At 43.3% G+C, this 16,337-nt stretch overlaps 1 protein-coding gene across 3 annotated transcripts in view; it reads right to left on the reverse strand.

Moving 5' to 3' along the window:
* The window catches only part of LOC115172670 (pleckstrin homology domain-containing family G member 3), a 65,249-nt gene that overhangs the window by 40,873 nt on the left and 8,039 nt on the right, over positions 1-16,337 (reverse strand). For all 3 annotated transcript variants that reach the window (XM_029730338.1, XM_029730339.1, XM_029730340.1), the window contains exon 2: positions 13,653-13,720. In XM_029730338.1, the coding sequence (XP_029586198.1) occupies positions 13,653-13,701 (49 nt within the window). In that variant the 5' untranslated portion in view covers positions 13,702-13,720. The remainder of the gene's footprint in view (positions 1-13,652; positions 13,721-16,337) is intronic.

Genomic DNA, 16,337 nt, shown 5'->3' on the forward strand with positions numbered 1-16,337 from the left:
CGTTTTTCTGGATTTTTTTGTTCTTCTGTCTCTCACTGTTCAAATAAACCTAGCTTTAAAATTATAGACTGATCATTTCTTTGTCAGTGGGCAAAATCAGCAGGGGATCAAATACTTTTTTCCCCCCTCACTCTGTGTGTGTGTGTGTGTGTGTGTGTGTGTATATATATATATATACACACACACACACACACACACACACACACATATAAATAACACTGCTCAAAAAAATAAAAGGGAACACTTAGTCATTTATTTTAGTAATTTAGCAGACGCTCTTATCCAGAGCGACTTACAGTAGTGAATACATACATTTCATTTCATGCATTTTTTTTGTGCTGGCCCCCCGTGGGAATCAAACCCACAACCCTGGCATTGCACACACCATGCTCTACCAACTGAGCCACAGGGAAGGCTTAAACAACACAATGTAACTCCAAATCAAATCACACTTCTGTGAAATCAAACTGTCCACTTAGGAAGCAACACTGATTGACAATAAATTTCACATGCTGTTGTGCAAATGGAATAGACAACAGGTGGAAATTATAGGCAATTAGCAAGACACCCCCAATAAAGGAGTGGTTCTGCAGGTGGGGACCACAGACCACTTCTCAGTTCCTATGCTTCCTGGCTGATGTTTGTCACTTTTGAATGCTGGCAGTGCTTTCACTCTAGTGGTAGCATGAGACGGAGTCTACAACCCACACAAGTGGCTCAGGTAGTGCAGCTCATCCAGGATGGCACATCAATGCGAGCTGTGGCAAGAAGGTTTGCTGTGTCTGTCAGCGTAGTGTCTAGAGCATGGAGGCGCTATCAGGAGACGTGGAGGAGGCCGTAGGAGGGCAACAACCCAGCAGCAGGACCGCTACCTCCGCCTTTGTGCAAGGAGGAGCACTGCCAGAGCCCTGCAAAATGACCTCCAGCAGGCCACAAATGTGCATGTGTCTGCTCAAACGGTCAGAAACAGACTCCATGAGGGAGGTATGAGGGCCCGACGTCCACAGGTGGGGGTTGTGCTTACAGCCCAACACGGTGCAGGACGTTTAGCATTTGCCAGAGAACACCAAGACTGGCAAATTCGCCACTGGCGCCCTGTGCTCTTCACAGATGAAAGCAGGTTCACACTGAGCACATGTGACAGAGTCTGGAGACGCCGTGGAGAACGTTCTGCTGCCTGCAACATCCTCCAGCATGACCGGTTTGGCGGTGGGTCAGTCATGGTGTGGGGTGGCATTTCTTTGGGGGGACGCACAGCCCTCCATGTGCTCGCCAGAGGTAGCCTGACTGCCATTAGGTACCGAGATGAGATCCTCAGACCCCTTGTGAGACCATATGCTGGTGCGGTTGGCCCTGGGTTCCTCCTAATGCAAGACAATGCTAGACCTCATGTGGCTGGAGTGTGTCAGCAGTTCCTGCAAGAGGAAGGCATTGATGCTATGGACTGGCCCGCCCGTTCCCCAGACCTGAATCCAATTGAGCACATCTGGGACATCATGTCTCGCTCCATCCACCAACGGCACGTTGCACCAGACTATCCAGGAGTTGGCGGATGCTTTAGTCCAGGTCTGGGAGGAGATCCCTCAGGAGACCATCCGCCACCTCATCAGGAGCATGCCCAGGTGATGTAGGGAGGTCATACAGGCACGTGGAGGCCACACACACACTACTGAGCCTCATTTTGACTTGTTTTAAGGACATTACATCAAAGTTGGATCAGCCTGTAGTGTGGTTTTCCACTTTAATTTTGAGTGCGACTCCAAATCCAGACCTCCATGGGTTGATAAATTGGATTTCCATTGATTATTTTTGTGTGATTTTGTCGTCAACACATTCAACTATGTAAAGAAAAAAGTATTTAATAAGATTATTTCATTCATTCAGTTCTAGGATGTGTTATTTTAGTGTTCCCTTTATTTTTTTGAGCAGTGTATATTTTGATTTCTTTAAGACTCTTCAAAGTAGCCACCCTTTGTCTTGATGAAAGCTTTGCACACTGTTGGCATTCTCTCAACCAGCGTCACCTGGAATGCTTCACGTACTCTGCTTCACAAAGACAAATTTGGACTCATCAGACCAAAAAGGACAGATTTCCACCAGTCTAATGTCCACTGCTAGTGTTTCTTGGCCCAAGCAAGCCTCTTATTATTGGTGTCCTTTAGTACTGGTTTCTTTGCAGCAATTCGACCACGAAGGCCTGATTCACGCAGTCTCCTCTGAACAGTTGATGTTGAGATGTGTCTGTTACTTGAACTCTGTGAAGCATTTATTTGGGCTGCAATTTCTGAGGCTGGTAACTCTAATGAACTAATCCTCTGCAGCAGAGGTAACTCTGGGTCTTCCTTTCCTGTGGCAGTCCTCATGAGAGCCAGTTTCATCATATCGTTTGATGGTTTTTGCAAGTGCACTTCAAGAAAATCTGGAAAATTTCAAGAATTTAAGTTAAGACATGAAGGTCAGTCAAAGTAAAGGACTTGTTTCTCTTCGCTTATTTTAGCTATTCTCAACATAATATGGACTTGGTCTTTTACCAAATAGGGCCATCTTCTGTATACCAATCATACCTTGTCACAACACAACTGATTGGCTCAAAACGCATTGAGTGTGCGGAATTCCTGATCGAAATTCCACACACACACCTGTAAATTGAAACACTTTCCAGGTGACTACCTCGTGAAGCTGGTTGAGAGAATGCCAAGAGTGTGCAAATCTGTCATCAAGGCTAAGGGTGGCTACTTTGAAGAATCTCAAATATAAAATGTATTTTTGACTGGTTTAACACTTTGTTACTACATGATTCCATATGTGCCATTTCATAGTTGATGTCTTCACTTTTATTCTACAATGTAGAAAATAGTACAAATAAAAGAAAAACCCTTGAATGAGTAGGTGTCCAAATTTGAATGGTACCACCCACACACAAATAATGTGTATAGACAGTATATGCCTAGAAAAAGGCATGTACATCAGTAGTTATATAGGATGAGCCATGACTAGAATACAGTACACACACACACACACGCACGCACGCACGCGCGCGCGTAAAACAGTATGTAAACATTAAAGTGACCAGTGTTCAATGGCCCTGTACATAGGGCAGCAGTCTAAGATGTAGAGTAGAGTACCGGGTGGTAACCAGCTAGTAACAGTGATTAAAGTTCAGGCAGGGTACTGGGCGGAGGCCAGCTAGTCATGACTGTTAAACAGCTTCCATCTCCAGGCCATCAGACTCTTAGACTCTCGGTCCCAGCTTTGATGAACAGGCCGTGGCTCGGGTGGCTGAGGTCCTTGATCATCTTGGCCTTCCTGTAACACCGGGTGCCATAGATGTCCTTAGAAGGCAGGCAGTGTGCCCCCGGTGATGCGTTAGGCTGACCCTCGAGAGCCCTGTGGTTGCAGACGTCGCAAATGAAGTACCAGGCGGTAATACAGCCCGACAGGATGCTCTCAATGGACACATCTGTAGAAGTTCGTGAGGGTCTTAGGGCCAAGCCAAACCTTTTCAGCCTCCTGAGGTTGAAGAGGTGCTCTTGAGCCTTCACCACAATCTGTGTGAAGGGACCATTTCAGGTAGTCAGTGATTTGCATGCCGAGGAACTTGAAGCTTTTGACCCGCCCACTGCAGCCCCGATGATGTGGACGTGTGCTCTCTGCTGTAGTCTACGATCAGCTCCTGTGTTTTGTTGACATTGAGGGAGAAGTCTTTCTGGCACCACTCCACCAGGGCTCTCACCTCCTCCCTGTAGGCAGTCTTGCCATTGTTGGTAATCAGGCCTATCACTTGTATATTCAGCAACTTGATGATTGAGATAGAGACGTGCGTGGCCACACAGTCATGGGTGAACAGGGAGTACAGGAGGGGGTTGAGCATTCACCCGTGGGGCCACCATGTTGGGGATCAGCATGGTGGAACTGCTGCCTACCTTCACCTCTTGGGGTTAGCCCGTCAGGAAGTCCAGGACCCAGTTGCACAGGGAGGGGTTCAGACCCAGGTCCCTGAGCTTAGTGATGAGCTCGGAGGGCACTACGGTGTTGAAGGCTGAGTTGTAGTCAATGAACAGCATTCTTACATAGGTATTTCTCTTGTCCAGGTGGGATAGAGCGGTGTGCAGTGCAATGGCGATTGAGTCATCTGTGAATCTGTTGAGGCGGTATGTGAATTGTAGTAGTCTACGGTGTCGGGTAAGGTGGAGGTGATATGGTCCTTAACTAGCCTCTCAAAGCACATGATGACAGAAGAGAGTGCTATGGGGCAATAGCCAAGGTAACTGAACTAAATTACTTTATTGGGTACAGGAACAATGGTGGACAACTTGAAGTGAGGCCAGACATATGGAGACATTGAATATATCCGTAAACACTCCACCCAGCTGGTCTGCACATGCTCCTAGGACGTGTGGGCAGGCAGCCTTGCGAGGGTTAACTGGCTTAAATGACTTACTCATGTTGGCCACAGAGAACCAGGGTGCACACAGTCCTCGTGAGTGGCGGGGGCCCGCGTCAGCAGCTCAATGTCATTTTCCTCTAAGTAGTCGAAGGTGTTTAGCTCATCCGGGAGAGAGGAGTCTGTGTTCACGACCTGACTGGCTTTCCCTTAGTAATCAGTGATTGTCTGGGAGTCCTTGACACATACCTCTCATATCCTTGTCCCTGTACTGTCATTTTTCCACCATTGCCTTAGAGGTCATAGCTGGTCTGTTTGTACACATCCATGTTCCCAGTCACCTTGCCATGGTTAAATGTGGTGGTTCCCGCTTTGTTTTGCAAAAAAGCTCCCATCTATCCACCGCTTTTGGTTTGGATAAGTTCTAAAATCATCTCCATGGGAACATCTTGCACATACTGATAAACCCAGTCACCAAGTCAGTGTATACATCAATACTATTCTCAGGCGACCTGGAACATTTCCCAGTCCATGTGATCAAAACAATGTTGTGAAGACATCCCTCAACTGGACCTTTTCCTGACATGACATTTGTGTGGTCAACGAGTGGCAAATCAAAGACAAATAATTTCTCATTTCCCCACCATCCCCCAACTTTGTCTCGTGTTCTCTACAATAGGATTACATCTCTTCATCAGGAAGCTATATTCTTTTTCCAACATCAACTTTTCTTCATAAGACAGAATATGACAAGCAAGCCACAATTGTGTAACTTTTCAGTTGCAAAACATTGAGAGATGTTTCGAGATTGACATGTTCAGGTGGGGGTATGCAAACCAACCTGCCCTGGCTTCCATGTTCATATGTAAATTTGACACTGGACAAAGGGTTGTTGTTTTTGTCCTAGGCTATATTTATGGCCCAGTCAGTCAAAGCAGTTGCTATGGAGAGACTCAGTGCTTAACAGTTCTGTCTAATGCAACACATCCTGCTTTCAATAGGAGGAACTGACTACATGAGCTAAGGACTTCAAACCAAAGTTGAAAATAATTGTAAAACATAACAGCAAAGGATCTAAATCCATCCATAGAGATGTTGAAACATGAAAACCCAGCAACAAATCAAATTTGTTGAAATGTTGGTAATACTACCATACATTAAAACTACACCTTGGAATAAATACTCCAATAAGAAAACATTCTTAAATCTCGCCCATACTTTTAATAAAAGAGTGCAGTGATGAACATGGCCTTCGCCACCCAGGTGCTCACTATGACAAAAGGTGAGAAATTCCAGATGTTCTCTTACTTAGGTCTGAGAAATCCTTCCCTTGGGATGTACTGTACGTATAAACCTCCTCACCTAAAATCTACGAACACGCAGTAGAGTTTAAGAAACTCAGATTTTTTTAGATGCATGCCTGCAAAGCCACTACACATGAATTGCACTATAACAATGAAAAACGGTGCCCACAAACTGTTAGGGCCTAAATAAAGCTGTCACAACAGCAGAGCTTTCTTTTCAGCACCATAGAGTGAATCCTTACCACTGCTATACCTGGCTATCAGCGGAGCCTTGTCTGGTAGCGAAACAGTTCATTCAGCCCCCCCCCCAGAGTTTCCAGTTGTCTGGACCACAGCAGAAGTCATGCTGGATTGACAGCATGGCCAGTGTATTCAACCTTTTTTGGACCATGGTGTTGCATGTGAATGGTTATCCTTAAGCTTGGAAAAGAGACCCTTAAACCCAGACGACACACCCACTCCACTAAATAGCAGGCTTGTGATTGCTTTGCAATGCTTGCAGTTCGCCTCGGATTCCTTCAAAACCACTCATTGTTAAAATTTTGATTTCAGACTTGTGTAATGTTTATGTCCAATGGCCGATGAGCACCGATACGTTTTATCTATAATTTCTCTTCATAGGACAAGGATTGAAAAGGATTTTCCAGTATATTGTCAACGTGATTGACAACTGCTTGTATAGCTTGCTAGCGAAGATTGAAAGTATGATGTTGACATGATCAGTCCAATCAAAGCTACTGTAGATAACATGATTTGGTGTCATTTTATCTGTGGCCAATGACCTTTAGCCTTCTTGGATGGGCACTTCTAATGTAACTCTATGCAGCACCCAAGAGGCTAGATTTTGAGCTCTACCCATAGACTTGGCGGGGATGTAGTGTCCCCCATGAGTGACAGAACACTGAGCCAATCACGGCACAATGCTCCATATTTTCTGCTGGCTTGCCCCACCATAGAAAGCACTGAGCTAGGCTGAAACACCTGCATTTTGGATCCACCTTACTCAAGGCAAAATAATAAAAAAAAAAAAAAACATGTATGCGGCTTTATTGACTCAACGATATATATTTTTTGTTAGCAAACTGATAGGACACATTCAAAATGCAAAACAGGCACCTATGACTCCTGCTGCAGCTTATGCCCTGACATTTCCTTATGAACAAAAGGTGGACTGTATCAAGGGTACTTGGTAGTCTAACCATAATCCTCATCTGTTTGACATGAAACCCTCTCCATTAAAAAGTGACTGGTCTTCATCCTTTATATGATCCTTGAATGTTTCTAACCAAATCAGAAACTAGCAGAGAAACAAGACTACCTGTCTCTAACACCCAGCTTGCAAATCCCTCTCCCTCCTATAGTTGCATGGACACTTATGAAAACAAAGGATCATGAATACATCCTCTTTAGAGGCTGAAAGCCAATGAAAGACGACAACCACAGTTCTCCTGAACCCTGGACTTGTTTCCTGTTGCAGGTCTGATATTGGCATTCAAGTGGCATGTGTTCACCAGGATGAAAATGAACCATGTATCACGTCCTTCACTGTGTGAGCAGTGTCCTTCCTCCTAAGCAGGCACCAGCATAGTATAGCCCCACCCATCCTGTTAGTACTGCTGGACATAGCTGTTCTATTCACACAGACTCATGAAACAAATGAAGCTGAGTGATTACTTAAGACAGAATCATTTATATTTTACCAGACATATGATCTACTACAGAGCACTCTGCTGGACACAGAATGAATCTTGGATCTCATTCACACTGTTGTGTCAAACAAAAAGGTATTTAGCCTTTTATCGTAAAATTCCAAGAATTAGACAATTGTATTCCTTTGTCTTGCCTTGATTCATAATAGGTATAATCAAAAGATCATTTTGAAAGCAACCTGTAGGAATACTTGAGAAATGTACAGTCACGCTATTTACTTTCCTGATTAACTGCTACCAGGGCATTCCTGGTTTCTGTATGTCTCGACTGTGCATCCGCAAACCTCAATATTCCTTCTAGCAATAAAGCTGACTTTTTCTAGACACATTTAAAAAAACACACAAGCTGGAAGATCCACCGATCTAATTGGATGATTAGTACTTTTTGTATATATCCTTCACTTGCATCAAACTCCTGTGGATGCGAAGGCGCCCCTTAATAAGTTAACTTATCCTTTGAGCCAAAGGCTTGGCGTCATGCCGTTGGGGAAAGCCAGGACTTGCACTTTGCTCTACATCTCAAATGAGCGCTTCCTCTTCCCAACATCCCCTCCATTCTTTCTCCTTAAGATAAAATATAAAGGAACAGAGGGTGTAGTCTGGAGTTTATCCCCTTGGGAAAGACTGCTCCTCAGGAGGCAGACGCTAACAATTAGTCAGAGACTACATTATCATGCACCTTACAACCAAACACTGCCCCTAGTCACAAGGTCAGGAAAACCAGCTTCTCAGCCATGAATCGTCGCTAGCGACAAAAACACTGATTATGGTATTACAAGAATCTCGCTTCTAGCCTGTGTTTTATTTACACTTTTCTTTGACAGTTTTGAACATTGAAGGCATTTAGCTTAGAGGCCAGTAAATAAACCTGAATGGCAGCAGTGAATGAAGCTGAGCACACAACCTGAATTCCACAAGATATGTCAAGATCTAGCTAGGTGTCCTGTCCACAAGGGAAACTTTGTGGTTGACTTTTTTCTAAATAGACAGCTTAGTTGCCATAATGACAATGTGATTGTTGAATATACTGTATAGACGTGTTCTTAATACTTTGTAAGTTCAGCTGTGCACTTGCTTAATGTGCCTTCTGCCATTTCCGTTACCTTGTTTCTGAAAAGGAATTCATAATGGGGGGGGATTAAGTTTTAGAGACCTGATCAACAATTGTGTTAATGAAAAAAAAACTTGTAATTTACAGTGATTAAAAACTAAAATTGGGAAACATTTATCTGCACATACAACCTATTGTACCATCATTCCAATACTAATGAGGGGAAGAAAGTGGTTGAACAAGTGAAAAAGAGTTCAACTTTTTTAAGATGCTTATCTTTTCAAAGACCCTGATTTAATCCTGTAAGTTTCTACAAAGCAACATTTGAGTGCTGAAGGACCCAGCAGTGCCAATTGACCTCAGTGCACAGGCATGTGATGATCCACTTAAGTCTCCATGCAACACACCCCCCAAAGAGCTTTTTCAAAGGTCCATTTCCTCATGACAACACGCCATCTGACAGCAGTCCAAGCACATTGTAAACTTTACCACCAGGCTGTGTGTCCACAGATAGGCCAAGGGCCCCGTTAGCACTTCCCTGCAGAGTGAGTCCCACTGAGGAGGGAGGGCAACACTGGGGGACAGCTGGGCAGTGAGGTGGTGTTGAGTCTGGGGACTTCCGGAGTCCATCCAGGATGGCGTATCTTAACTGAGGGTCACTGACAAAGGAACATTTTTTTTTTTTTAAACAAGCAGCATCGTATCCAAGGAAACTAATGTGGGGGTTTCTAAATGGAAGGAGATTATCAAGAGCTACTTTTAGACAGGTAGCACAATAAGTGGATCCTCCCCAGATCTGGGAATCAGACTCAAAAGAAAGTCTGACTAATGTGTGTAATCCACTGGAAGAGTTCTGGGAGGAATGTCATTGTAAGAGACAGTAAAATCATTCCTACTAACCAGGTTTCCATTCAACCATTTAACACATGGAGAAAAAAAAAAAAAAAAAAAAAAGTCAACCAGGCTGATGGAAACAATTTAATAAAATGTTAACACAATTTGTTCGTTCGACATGGTGGAATCTGTGGGTTGGTAAAATTAATTATGCGAGAAATGGCGGTGGAAATGCATATATATAATAATCATCATATCGAAGTAAACTTTGAGACAACGATATGTTGTCTGGTCCTCCCATTACGACTGGTGAACGCATTCAGTTTATTAGGCTACAGATTCATTCATTTAATGTGAACTTCACAGGGTGCCGAGTGTCATTCTTTCCAATAAATATTGAGGGTCTTATTCTAGTGACACGATTGATGCTTGGCTGCCGTTTGACAAAAGAAAAATTCTCGCCCTTATCCATAATAATCTCATCATCATTAGCCTACCCACACCATCTGCGAGCTGTTGGCTAGAGCACACATGCCAAGACTAAAGTGAGCATATTTACCATATAAAATGAAAATGTGATGGAAACTGTACCAACTCTTAACTTATTTGGCACATGGAAATAAAATACAACTTTTTTTAAATGTACACTGTCATCACGCACCACCTTTAATCCGCAATAAGTCAGTTTGACGGAAACATCTCTGGTGGGAAAAAGAGCATATTGTTTTATGCAGATTTTTTAGCTATAGAAATGTATCAATGTGACTGTGGGGAGTGGGAGGCAGGGTACTGAGCAATGCAGTATAAGGCTGAATGTTGTGCTGTATAAAGGCATTGGCAACAAGAGCTTTGAGCTGATCCCTTTCACAAGTTGAAAAACATGAAAGTAGGTTTTCTGAAAATGTTGAAGACATGTCAAGTGACTACCCTACAGTTTCCTACATTGTTGCTCAACCTGGTCCCAAAACAGTAAGTTCTTCAGCCAACAATAGAAGTTCACACATACCGTAAAACTTCAATTATAATGCCTAAACGCAGAGGCTCAAATAGCAGCTGTTCCCTTTAAATATAAAACACCCATTTCAAATAAACATTGGGTCAAAATTGTTTGAGGTTTAATGTTTGATTTGTTACATGAAATAATCCAGTATAGACCTGAAAAAAAGTTATATATATATATATATATATATAAAAGTGGCAGTAAGAAATTGCTAGTGATTGGCTGCCAACAGCTGAGAACGGCTAACTAACTGGCAAACATAAAAACAGGCAACAACTTCAGGAGTACAGACCTTTAGTGGTGAAAATAAGAACTGCCAAAAATGAGCAAGGAAAATAATTCTGTCAAGGATAAAAAAAAACGTTTTTTTTTTTTTTTTAAATAGAGGCATACTAAAAGACAAAATAAATATGACAGTGCAGAAAATTAAAAGTATTAAAATGCTAGAAGTGAATGCTTGAATTAAACAATTAACTACGCAAATGAGCAAAAGTTGTGTGCTTTAAGAAAGACGCCTGGCTCAAATAGAAGGCAGTCTATAAAAAGTGCCTGTTGTGTTCAGTGATTTAAGCAAAGAAACGCCCGGGCTATTGTTTTACGGTACATACTGATCGGCGTTGCAGTCAATGGATCTAATGACAAGAGCATTAAAACCCTTACTATGCAGTCTCCACATGCACCTAGAGTGCATGTGACTGGATCTGGTGCAGCCAACCAGCCTATGACTGATAGAGGAGCAGAATGAGGGGTGAAAGAGTAAAGGTCTGGAGGTTCACTTAACAAGCAGCACTTAGAGGACCAGTCATTCCTGCTTGGCAGGGGCAAACTCAGACCAGAAGTCACCTGTGGCATTTCTAACACACCATCACATTTTTAACACAAATGCCAGATTGCCCCTACTGCCTGGCCAGATCACCATAGTCTGGAGCCCCATTCCAACACTCGGCTGGAACAGCTGCTGCTGGACTGGGTGGATCCCTCAAATTAGTACAACCCCTTTACAGCGCCATACATTCTGCAAGCACAGCTACTTTCCAATTTCAGCACTCTCGACTAAGTAGGTCAGGGGTAGCGCTGATCTTTGGCACCCTGGTCCCGAGGTTTGTTGGTACTGGGTTCAGCCAGTTTGCATGAATGGACTCCTAGATGCAACATTTATCAAAAAACAGAACATAAAACCAGAGAAAGGATTTACTTCCTCTATTATTCAGCCAACAGTCATTTTGATTAAATGACTCTAGGGGGTACTAATCTATCACAGCCTGCTTATTTTAGAATACTTTTTGTACATGTCTTTATAAAAAAAAGAATTTCAGCTGATACATCAAATGAAATAAAGCCCTCTTGGAGCAGTGCCAGACTATTTGACAACCATAGGTAGACAAGACCTGTCCCATGTTAGCCGTGTCTGATGTTATTGTAACGCTGTTGGCAGTAAAACAAATCCCCTGGCTTTTCTTTCAGCTGAGTGGTCACTTCAAAAACCTTTGGGTCTTTTAACCCCATTGATGCATTTGAGCTGGAAAGTCACGACAGCGTCATAGTTTTGTTTACTTTCACACAGAGTGGGGTCTTCCTTTCACACATTCCTCTTGGTTCTTCACTTCGACCAATTACCTCAGAAAGACAACATTCCCAACTGCCCGTTAATTTGTCTCCTGTGGCTGGATAAATGTTGACAACGTGCTTCTTTAACTCCTCTGGGTTCACGCGTTAGTTCAAATAAGCCACAAAATGTTAGTTTAACTTCAATTTGAGGGTGAAAACAGTTGGGAGATTTGTTTGAGGCTTCAATTGCTAAAGGCACCTGAATACAGACTGAGCTATACAGTCAGAGGAAATGAGACAACTCATGAGGACGGCACACGTCCCCCCTCCAAGCCACTGGCCTCTTTTGGCTGTGGTGGTGGCTAAAGGACGGGTGGAGAGGAAAAAGGGAGCCATTGACACATTGGCATTCTTCATCCAGAGTGGAAGCTCAGCGCCAAATGTGTTCAGTGGAGAAGAGAGGTTGGGGGGGGGGGGGGGACAATGTGGACACAGGCACAAAGGAGCACTGTGTAGAGTTCTTATTAAATATTATTTGCGAAGAAATGCATACTTAACAAAAACATAAAACACAACATTTTCAAAGATTTTACAGAGGAAGTCAGTCAATTGAAATAAATTCATTAGGCTTCAAATTTATGGATTTCACATGACTGGGCAGGGGCACAGCCATGGGTGGGCATAGGCCCACCCACTGGGGAGCCAGGCCCAACCAATCAGAGAGTTCCTCCACACAAAAGCGCTTTATTACTAACAGAAAAACTCCTCAGCAAACCCTCTTCAGACGATCCCGCAGGTGAAAAAGCCGAATGTCGAGGTCCTGGGCTGGCGTGGTTACATGTGGTCTGAGGTTGTGAGGCCGGTTGGACATGCTGCTAAATTCTCTGAAACGATGTTGGAGGCAGCTTACGGTAGAGAAATTAACAATTCTCTGGCAACAGTTCTGTTGAACATTCCTGCAGTCAGCATGCCAATTACACACTCCTTCAAAACCTATGACATCTGTGGCAGTGTTATGACAAAACTGCACATTTTAGTGGCCTTTTATTGTCCCCAGCACAAGGTGCACCTGTGTAATGATCATGCTGTTTAATCAACTTCTTGATATGCCACACCTGTCAGGTGGCTGGATTACCTTGGCAAAGGAGAAATGGTCCCTAACAGGGATGTAAACAAATTTGTGCACAACATTTGAGAGAAACAAGCTTTTTGTGCATATAGAACATTTCTGGGATCTTTTATTTCAACTCATGAAACCAACACTTTACATGTGGCTTTTCTATTTTGTTCAGTATAATTTAAGGAAGCACCCCCCCACCATGCAGGTCAGTTACACTGGCCAGGTAAAGCATAGGAACGGTTTTAGATTCAGACACATCCTGATCTTTGTTTGGGTTTGCACATTAAAGGGTCTGAGCAATGCAGAAGGGGCAGTCTAGCTCCAGAATCAAAGTTTTTCTGCCAGGCCAGCTCTGTGACTGTGGGCAGGGAATTCATGAGTTTGAGCTCTACTTTTCCAGATGTTTTTTATTCTGCAGTTGCCAGCCCTTTTCCACTTACCAATGCAGGACTCTGGCTGAAGGCAAATAACCTGTACATTAGAAAAACCCATCACTGTTACATTAGTTTGCCGATGTGACTGTAGGACGCCAAACAAACATTACTGCAAAAATCAAGTCAGAGGTTAGCAATGAACTTTCAGCTGTAGACTACCAAGTGATCATTGTTTACCAGTGCATCGGAGAATTCAGATCACACAGCATATAGCCTACTGTCCGACTAACTACATAGTCAATAAGATGTTAAAAAGGGCTGGTCTTACCTTCCCCCATTGGGCCCTTATGGAGAGCACTGTGGGACTCCTCTGGCATGGCACTCAGGCCTCAGGACCTGCCAAGACAACATATAAAAATGGGGTCAGTCTCAAGTCACATAATAATGCAAATCTGCTGAAGACAGCAAGAGGACAAAACACACGTTCCGCTGCAGTATGGCCAACGTTGTGATGCCCTGTTGTCAGTCAACTCAATCTAGATTCTGTACAGTATTGAGCTGCAGTACCTGCATCTCCCAGCAGATGAACATCTAGCTTCATCACAGCTTTAAACCTCTCCTCCTCCCATTGCTCAGCTTCCCCAGTGAACACATTTACCTTGTATTATTAAAATGTGCATGTTACACCATCTTCTGTGCCTACATTCTAGACGATGCTAAAGGAACTCATACATTCCCCACTCCTAAGCTTATGCATGAGTGATGGAAACTAGCTGGATTCTTATCAGCATGAGAAATTCCTCCCATTCCACTGATGACTGCATGGTTAGTCTGCGTTAGCTCGCACCAGCCACTCTCCGACATATGGAGCGCCATAGGCCTGTGTAGATATGTTGTAATCTCAGGACTGAGTTTATACCAGATCAGTGACTGGAAGTCTGCGGCAGTGACATGACAGAGCTACAGGGTCCTAGCTGGGATGAGACAATGGAATTCTGCAGCCACCTGAAGAGTGTGTGAAAGTAATGGTGAAATCCTGTCAAACTGAGGCCTTACATTAACCAAACTACCACAATCCACACAAATGCCATAGCTAGCTACCCTCTTCTATAATAGTTTCCAATTCAAATCAACAAGGGCTTAATTGAATCAAAAGCTGAGGCATAATTTTTCATAGGCTTCACATGTTGACAGGTCGGGGAGTTCAAACAGTGGCATGCAGTTAAGTTGGCCCTCATGCCAGAGTACTTTGGTCTTAATGATGTGTGTCACCTCCAGGCCCAGCCTCCCTGCCAGTTTCCCCACATCACTGCTTCTCTCCCTCAAAATTAAATTAATAGTGATGACTGGGCCTGAGAACTCATCTCCTGTGATTCTTAGCGAGCCTCCATCTTTCAGTTGCATTCTTCACACAGCTAGATCAGAGAGGAAGGAATTCTTCAGGGATTAGTGTCGGGCATTGTTCCCGAGTGCAATCTGTGGCCATTGCTACGAGCTGACAGGCTGGCTGGCTGAGGCCAAGCCAAGCCCACTGCCACACAAGGTTTGTCAATTAAGTTGCACAGGAACGCTGGGTGAAAACAAGAGCCCTGCTCAACACATTATGATCATTGGTTTAACAGCGAGCAGTGCTCCTGCAGCTGTGGAGTTGGTTGTGTATTAACACCATGGGGCCTGGGAACCATGCATCAGAGGCATTTTATTGGTTCTAAAGCATGAACACAGAATCTCACTAACGATAGCTACTCATCATAGTGAGAGGCTGTTCTTTCTCTGGCTAGAACAAAAAAAGCGTTACCTGCCAAGTGCCGACCAGGTAGCAACGAACCTGCCATTTCTACTTGTAGAATCGAAATACTCAGTGGCCAATAACTTTGAGCCAATCAGAGAACAACCCCCCACGTGGGGGAGCCATCAGGAGTGACAGATTTTAAAAAAAAATATATTCTGCCATTTTTTACATCCACGGTTAAATGTCATGAGCCAGTTACACTTTGGGATGGTAGCTAGCTTAGTGCACAAAACGAAATACTTCAAGCAAGCTAACCACTGTAGTCAGTATTGACAGTCAATTAGATCACAACAGATTCGTTGCCATGAAACAGCTGCCTGTGTTAGCTGTGGAATTAACTAGTTAAGGACGCTAGGCTGTTGTGCTAGATAGTGAATATGCTAATGTTAGCTAGCTAAACAATTGGTTATAAACTGGCATTGGGGGATTATAGAGAATGAATTAAATGTTTTTTTGTCTTCTTACTAGGTAGTCATCTAGGCATGGCCATCTGGCTAGTATCAACAAGGACTTTCTACAAAATAGCAACATTGGCGCAGCTAGCTAACATTGGAATCTAGACCATAAATTAAGCAACACACAAACATGCATTGCCAAACAAAGCTACTGCCACCTTTTGGTTTGGAATATTTTAACAAGGCTGACGAGATTAAGTTCTTTGCTGTGTGAACAGAAAAGTGTGACTGCCAACAACGTTCAGAGGTGCTAAGTACTATCAGCAGGCAAACATGTCAATCCTACTGGGGTGTCTGAACTATAAAAACATGAGTCGAAGAAATATAAATCAATTTACATGCTGTGTTACAGCCAGCTATCAAATTAGGTAACAGGTGCTACATCTAGAAATCATTGCATTGCAGTGAATGAAAGGCTGTAATTAGTCAAAAAAGGTTGCTAAAGCTCCAAGCCTCTTCAAAAAATACCCTTTGACCAAGTACAGCCAATTGATTTTGAAGTGGAGGACTTCACCAAGATTGTTCATGTCTAAGGCAAGACTTTGAACTCCTCCCCCAGTGCACTGAGCAAGTCCACTTCAGACAGGTTTGGAACTATGACATCAGAGCTATACCAGCTGAACGAGCACACTAAATCTCCAGTGATGGAAAAAGTACCCAATTGTCATACTTGAGTTAAAGTATAGATACCTTAATAGAAAAGTTACTCAAGTAAAAGTCAACCAGTAAAATACTACTTGAGTGAAAGTATTTGGCTTTAAATATA

This window comes from Salmo trutta, chromosome 33, assembly GCF_901001165.1.
Source record: "Salmo trutta chromosome 33, fSalTru1.1, whole genome shotgun sequence".
Taxonomy (NCBI): domain Eukaryota; kingdom Metazoa; phylum Chordata; class Actinopteri; order Salmoniformes; family Salmonidae; genus Salmo; species Salmo trutta.